The sequence below is a fragment of the Sinocyclocheilus anshuiensis genome, unplaced genomic scaffold (assembly GCF_001515605.1).
Source record: "Sinocyclocheilus anshuiensis isolate Anshui unplaced genomic scaffold, SAMN03320099.WGS_v1.1 scaffold234, whole genome shotgun sequence".
Taxonomy (NCBI): domain Eukaryota; kingdom Metazoa; phylum Chordata; class Actinopteri; order Cypriniformes; family Cyprinidae; genus Sinocyclocheilus; species Sinocyclocheilus anshuiensis.
In genome coordinates this window covers 657,782-665,914 of record NW_015544165.1, presented here as the reverse complement: position 1 = coordinate 665,914, position 8,133 = coordinate 657,782, and the positions used below count along the sequence as shown (strand labels likewise).

The 8,133-nt window shown below is 39.0% G+C and overlaps 1 protein-coding gene across 1 annotated transcript in view; it reads right to left on the bottom strand.

Moving 5' to 3' along the window:
* LOC107695775 (ubiquitin conjugation factor E4 B-like) overlaps window positions 1-8,133 on the bottom strand; it is a 41,849-nt gene that overhangs the window by 8,661 nt on the left and 25,055 nt on the right. The window contains 8 exon segments of the mRNA XM_016495816.1: window positions 2,857-2,991; window positions 5,067-5,211; window positions 5,665-5,791; window positions 5,875-6,107; window positions 6,981-7,082; window positions 7,187-7,256; window positions 7,259-7,292; window positions 7,294-7,314. Of these exon segments, the coding sequence (XP_016351302.1) occupies window positions 2,857-2,991; window positions 5,067-5,211; window positions 5,665-5,791; window positions 5,875-6,107; window positions 6,981-7,082; window positions 7,187-7,256; window positions 7,259-7,292; window positions 7,294-7,314 (867 nt within the window).

The window sequence follows — 8,133 nt, the reverse complement described above, 5'->3', positions numbered from 1 at the left end:
TTTCATAGACATATTCACGTTTAAACTCAATAAATATAACTTTGTTTAACTGCCACCACGAGTGCCATCTATTATTGCCTTGTTTATCTAAAAGCGCACTTTTCCTTGTTTTAAATCTAGCCAAAAAGCCATGTGTTGACTGTGAAACAGTAGACTTTAATTATATGCATTTATGGTGTAATTACTAAATTTCCGTGTCAATCCATGTTAATTTTTACCGCGAATAATGCACTGTCACTTTAATTCAGCATGTATAACACAGCAGAAATAGACTCAGTGCGGAAACGATCGCAGCATGACTGCTGCAGACGCATCGCTCCTGTAGTGCACTGCCGGACCGCAATCGCGTGCAGTGTGAACGCTCTGATCCGTTAACATGGGCGCGGAAAAAATACGCACCACAGACGTGTGTGAACCTGGCGTTACGGTTGTATGCCCGCCCGGTCTGTTCTGTTCTCGTGCTCCATTTAGGCGCGCTGCATTCTGATTGGTTGGGATAGCATACTGCGGGAGGTCGGGGGCGCGGAAAATCGTGCTGTAAAGCGATTTAGAAATTGTGCATGCTCAAATCGCGATTTTATGACGATTTCGATTAATCGCACAGTCCTATTTATGTCTAAGACCTTATTATTTGCCAAGAGGCTATGGAAATATCTTCATCTGCGCCATATATATTCCGCTCAGGGGGGATGCATCAAAAGCTGCTTCAAGGATTGCTGATTGTCCATCAGCAATTACAGAACAAACCTGATGCACCAATATTTGTATTAGGAGATTTCAATCATTGTAAGATGGACTATGCTCCCCAAGGATTTCAGCAGTATGTTTGTAATGGTACAAGGAAAAATAAAATATTAGATAAATGGTATGGTAACATCAAAGAAGCATATGTAGATAAGATTAGGCCTCCTCTTTCAAATTTGGACCATAATACCATCCAATTAATTCCTATTTACAGGTCTGCCTTTAGGAAGAGTAAACCAGTTTTAAGAACAGTTAATGTGTGGCAGGACTGTACAAAAGAGGAGTTGAGTGGTTTTCTGGCTACAAATTGGGACGTTTTTTATCAAGATGACAATATTGACAGTATTGCGTTAGCGATTACAGGTTATATTCATTTTTGTGTTGATACAGTGGTCCCAAAACAGACCATTAAGATCTATCCAAATAATAAGGAATATATTACCCCCAAGATTAAGCAATATATTAGGAAAGATAGAAAGATACGCCATGCCTTCTCAGAATCGAACCTAAGGGAAGCACGTAGAGAGAGAGAAGAGCAGAGGTGCTAGGATAGATCCCTGGGGAAGTCCAGATTTGAGATGGGCAGCAGAGGAGGTAAAGCTGCCAATTCTGACTGAAAAATACTTCCTGCAAGGATGCATTGCATGTGATCAAAAGACCTTTATAATGCTACAGAAAAATTCTATTTCAAATTAAAATGCTGTTGAACTTTCTATTAACCAAGGTTTCCCCAAAAATATTAAGCAGCACAACTGTTGTCAATGTTGAGCACCAAATGAAGACTTGATGACTCTCACCTTTAAACTCATCTGGGGCATCACTGTAATCCATCTCAGACTGAGAATTGCGGGCTACTATCTCCTCTACCTTTTCCAACAGAAGTTTGAATTTCTCAATAGCAATGGTGGATTTTATGCCCGCTTTTCTCATTTTTGAAATGACCTCCTCAAACAGCTCCCTGCTGTATGATCGCTAAAAGTGAGAGAGAAAAAAAAAAGATTTTTGTTGATGTTTTTCTTGCAATACAGTTAAGCACCAAACAGTATGATCTTAGTGAGCAAATACAGACCTGGTCATCTGCAATGGCTTTAGCAAACCGTGCACAGTCCAGCTGCAGATAAATGTCAGTGAGCTGATCCAGGAGCTTCTTTGGCTCAAAACCATATTTTTCTGGGTTTTCCACCTTCAAGTCTCGACATTTAGGCTGCTGCAGGTGCTGCAGGTTATAATTCAACATGGCAGCCAGACGAGGACCCAGTTCCTGTTCAATACAACATGAGTCATGTATTTGCTCTATTAGTGTCATTAAAAGTGCCCTTTCTCACACCTCTGAATAAACTCAATGTTCTAACCCTGGCAGCAGCTCAATTTTCCCTGAAGACTATAAATACCTGCAGAGAGCAGAGCGCAGGAGATTAATTTACTGCAAGCAGCAGATTACAGTGCTCATGCTTTTTTCCTATTAACCAAAGCTGAATTAATTAGACTTTGTTACGCTCTACCTCTTTTGTAGGTGCTTCCTAAAGTGGATCTGTTTGTTGTCTGTTGAAATGTTTCTTAAGTTATATTTCTACGACTGTCTGCTTATATAGCTTTATTAAACAGCTTCTACTCATATAACAACCTGTTAAGCTGTTCATACACTACCGTTCAAAAGTTTGGAGTCAGAAATGTAAAAAAAAAATAAATAAATTGATACTTTTATTCAGCATTAAATTGATTTTGATTTCAATTAAATGCTGTTTTTTAAACTTTCCATTCATCAAAGAGTCCTGAAAGAAAAATGTATCACAGTTTTCCCCGAAAAATATAAAGCATTACTAATGTTTTCAGCATTTCTAATAACAAGAGATGTTTCATAACAGCATATCAGAATTATTTCTGAAGAATTATTTGACACTGAAGACTGGAGTAATGGCTGCTGAAAATGCCATTACATTAAAATAGAAAACAATATTACTGTTTTACTGCATTTTTTATCAAATAAATGCAGCCTTGGTGAGCATAAGAGACTTTTTTCAAAAAAATCTTACCGTCCCCAAAATTTTGAATGTCATAATGTAATGGCGTGTTTTTACAGCATGCAGGAGTGTAACATGTTTCCATACTTACAGGCCTGAGGAAGGGCTTCTGGACCTGTTTGGTGAGGATATGGAACATATCCACTGTCTCTGTGGCTAAAGCCAGGTACGATCGTGATACTCTCTCATCCTGAGTCAGCTGGGACTGTCGGCTCTGCTGCTGCTCCTGAGGATCAAAACGTTTCACGTGAAATTAGATGTGATTGGAACTGGAAAACAAAAAGTGTCAATGCAAGTAGAAACACTGCTGTACAACCATTCCCTTTAAAGTCCGTGTAAAGTAATATTACATATGTGTTCGGAGTTTGTCACACCACAGAAAAATGTGTTATTAAACACCCAGACAAATTTGAATGATAAGAAAAAACGGCAAGTAAATAAAATAAGTTATCAAAATCTTGAAAAAATAAGCAGTACTTTCTGCTCTCAAATGCTGGGGGCGTGTCTGCAGTCTGCATTGAAACCACGCCCACTCACAGGAAAGCTGCCGCCTCTCTCAACTGTCATACAAATAATTTAAAATAAGGAGACTGAGCTGTTTTGTAAATTACCGCATCCAGGTAATATGCATTTACGTGACGATGGCATAGCTAGCTAGGAAACTGTAGGCTGTAGTAACTAACGGTAATGACAGTAATGACGGTGTTGAACCACTGATGCTACATTTACATTTACATTTAGTCATTTAGCAGACGAGTGGAAGTAGGCGGGTGTTGAGCCTGTGGCTGTTCTATATGCAAGCATCAATGTCTTGAACTTGATGTGAGCCGCAACCGGTAGCCAGTGCAAGGAGATAAAGAGAGGTGTAACATGGGCTCTTTTGGGCTCGTTGAAGACCAGTCGTACCGCTGCATTCTGAATCATTTGTAGAGGTTTGATTGTGCTTGATGGAAGTCCAGCCAGAAGAGCATTGCAGTAGTCCAGCCTAGAGATGACAAGGGCCTGGACAAGAAGTTGTGCAGCATGCTCCGTTAGAAAGGGCCTGATCTTTCTGATGTTGTGCAATGCAAACCTGCAAGATCGAGCGGTCTTTGCAATGTGGTCTTTGAAGGTCAGCTGGTTATCAAAAGTTACACCAAGATTTCTGACCGAATGCTAATGCACTCTAGTTATTAGTTGTGTTCGACTTGAATCGGCGCTGCGCAGAACGATCATTAGCTATATGTTTCCATCACCCAGTTTTTATGCGCATTTTGAAGTATCGCATCAGATAAAAGTGATGAAAATGGCCAATTTCGAAAAACAATCCCTTAATTGGCAAAATAGTTTTTACGCTCATTTGAAGTGGTTGTTGACTTGTGCGAAAAATTCCTCCATGCGCATCAAAAGTCATGTGACTTTGCGCTATAAGACGGCATAACCTGACTAAAACCAGCGGACCGATCTCGTTGCACAGCATCTGAAATGTTATGATCATTCTTAAATGCCCGTGCAAAGTCTTTCGTCAAAGTGTTTCTGTATAATTGCATCCCAGAACTTCCTAAACAGAAGGCATCCACCTCCGAAAGCAATGACTGCATTTATTGTGTTTCGTCTGCTCGCTCGAGGCGCAAGTAATTTATTATATATGAAAATTATTATATTCAGTGGCTTCTCCTACTTTTCTTAGTGATATTTAGTGCCAGACGATTTTGTTCTCTTTGACTCGTCCGATGGAAACGGTGATTATTTGTACGTTTTATGCGATATTCCAATTTTGCGTACAAGTTAAATTCGCAACTTTGGATGGAAACCTGGCTAGTGTATGATATTAAAGTACCGCGAAAGCGATTCGAACACATAAGGAGCATCTGCTCTCTTATCGCTCTCGCGGTACTTTGATGCCATACACCGATTGGTTTGCGCTGTGCCGCTTCAAGCCGAACACACCTATTATATATTGTTAGGGGAGGGGCCATGCTCCGTGGCTCCAGTGCGTCATCAAGACATGATTTCAGGCCTGCCCAAAAAAATCCTGAACACAAAATTGTTGAAAAACTATTTAACGGTCTAACTCCACATTACAGTACTACATAGTTCAAAGTCTTTGTAATGTGTTTTCAGCAATACGTTTCTAACATTTATAATGTGTTTAGAAACAATTCTCTGAATTGCCTTTACACAGACTTTAAAAGTCACTCCCCTTCCTTTTAGCCTTAAAGCTAATGCTTTTCCCCTGGCACATTAGTGCATTATATCCATTACAATGCAGTTAAAAGGGTAGGTAACTGAATTATTGGTAAAGTTGTGATATGTGCTGACCCTGGGCAGCTGGTCCCATTGCTCTTTATTCTTCATCTCCTCCTGGATCTCATGGATGCGTTTCAGAGACTCCAAACTCTCGTCCAGCAGAAAAGTTGTATCGTTAATTAGCATGTTGATGTAGCGCACAAACTGTTTACCAGAGCTGCAGAATGAATACGAGACAGAGGAAAAAGGTATGATTAATATACGTGTAAAATAAATATATAAACGTTTAACAAAAATATTACACAAACAATCAAATAAATGTAAAATTTTTTTTTGACATTAATAAAAAATGTAATTGTTATATTTATTTTAGATATTTATATATATTTTGTATTTTTCAAATTAGTGTTCAATCGTTAGAGTCAATCAAGTTTTTCATTAGCTGTTATATTATGCTGATATATAACATGACTATTTAATTGAAATGTACACAAAATTGCTGAAATAAAATTAATACTTATTTTACACAATATTAACTTAAATGATTTTTTTAAATTGCAAACAAAAACAGTTTTTCATTCATTATCAAATTTCTGTCACTTAATCGGCCTGGGTGATACATCCTCTAGTCTATAATTATTTCAAATTTCACTCAAAATGGTGAACTCACTTGAACTCCTCCAGGAAGGTGCCTTGGTGGTTAATGTTTTGCCATAGGCTTTTGAATATGGTGCTGATGTGGTAACGGATGGTGAACTTGTCATAGAACTCGCTTGTGGCTCCAGTGTGCTCCACATCTAAGAAAACACATCCATTTAGCATTAACAAATCAAAATGCATAGAACAGACTTTAAAAATGATATTTTAGAACCCTTTTCACCGGTGTAAAACTTCATGAGAGCTGGCACAAGCTGATTGATAGACAGTGGGTGGTTCTCCATCATCTCAAAGAATCGCTGAGTGCGCGGCTGCACTGCAGGATTGGTGACAAACAGCACCTCCACCAGCTTGGCGATCAAGTATGGGTTCTTTATGTAATTCTGACTGCAAATGAAGACCACCAGAAAGTTCACAATGTCTTCAGTGCACGGCTCATAGAGAACCTGTGGAAAGCAAATGTTTTGTTCAAAGCTCAAAGACGTACAGAGATGCTGCAGTACTTCCTGCAGCTTCATCAGAGACACATAAAAGATCAAACGTATTTTATACCAACATCGAGCATGTACACACTCTGTCTAGACCTTTACATGTCAGCCATCAATCAAAAGAAGTTGAAGGCTAAAGCAATATAGCATGTCTTCTCACACTTTTCCCCCTGAAGGACCAATTAGCTCAGGTGAGACCTAGTGTAACCCCTCTGAGAGTCTCTGGAGAGCGTTAAGGTTGAAATGAAAAGCACCTGGCGGCTCACACATGGTGCCGGCGGCAGCAGCAGCAGGCCTGCGGAGCAGCTGGGACTCTCGGACACCTGACTGACACAAACAGGATGGATTGGGATTTGGGAATGGCCAGAGCTGTCAGAAAGTGTTGCGGGACGTGCAGACGGCAGGAGGGCTGCAGGAAATGTAGATTTTTGTAGGAGTCAATATTTATGGCGTGGCTGTCAAAGCAAACGGCAATTCCTCATTCCACTTCACTGAATTAGTCCTCGCTTCCCTGGGAATGGTGTGCTGTTGCTACATTTCAAACAACAGGGGGAAGTGGGGGAAATGTCGAAGCTTCAACAAAATAGCAAACCTGAAGCCGTTCTGTACGTCCTGAAACCTCTGTTCAACTCACAATCACAATGCGTCTTGACTCAGTACAGTATGAAACATACAGTATCATAATTTTATCTCCATTGAAACAGAGGTATATTTAAAATTCAGGTTAAATCAAACAAACAAACAAACAAAAAAAGGGGGGGGGGGGGGGGGTGGCGGAGAGAGTCCAATTTTACTAAATTTGGATAATATAAATGTGCAGATTTCAGCAATCTCATACACTTACTGCACAATAAAAAGCAAGAACTCGGCCACATCTTCAATGTAAAACTCTGGCAGTGCTGCAAAACTTTTGGGGATTTCTGGGTTCAGAGGCAGGGTTACGCTGTAAGGTGATAAAAGACAGGAAATCAGAACAGAACAACGTCTTGACTACAATTTGGCTAAAAGAATGTAAGGGGCATCTGAAGAGATGTTAAGTGAACTGACCCTGGGTTGGCAGGTTCCACCATACGCAAGATGAGCTGGATGACCATACTGAAGAACTGCAGACATCTGCGCAGCAGGTTCTCATCCAGCAGCCCTGCGTCTGCGCAGGCTTTAGAGCGCACCAGTTTCTGTCAACACACACATTTACTTACTATTTATTAAATAAATACATTCTAATATATATTCTATATATACACAAAGTATGTATTTATAACAGTAAATACAACAGTAAGAATAACAGAAGATTATAACAGTAAATGTACATTACCATTCAAACGTTTGAGATCAGAAAGATTTTTTTAAATGTTTTTGAAAGAAGTCTCTTATGCTGACCAAGGCTGAATTTATTTGATTAAAAAATATAGTAAAAAAAACAAAAAAAACAATAGTTTGAAATAGTTAACAATTTTAATAATTTGATTTCTATTTCAATGTATTTTAAAATGTAATTTATTCATGTGATGGCAAAGATGAATTTTTAGTAGCCATTACTCCAACTGACATGATCCTTCAGAAATCATTCTTATATGCTGTTTGGTGCTCAAGAAACATTTCTTCAAAAAACATGTTTTTTTGTGGAAACCATGATACATTTTCCCCAGGATTCTTTGATGAATAGAAATTTCTAAGGAACATCATTTATTTGAAAAAGAAATGATCTTGTAAATGTCTTTACCATCACTTTTGATCAATTTACTGTGACCCTGCTGAAAAAAAATAATTTCTTTCAAAAGCAAATCTGACTGAGCCCAAACTTTTGAACAAGTATAAGTAAATGCATTGTTCAGTACTTTAACGTGGCTAATAGAGCCTCTCTGTGCACAGGGCAAAGATCTGACTAATAATTAGGGATGCACCGATACCGATATCGGACCCGATACTGCGCTCCTGTACTCGTACTCGTAAAAAAGCCCCGATACCAAAAGCCGATACCAAACAGCGTGTGA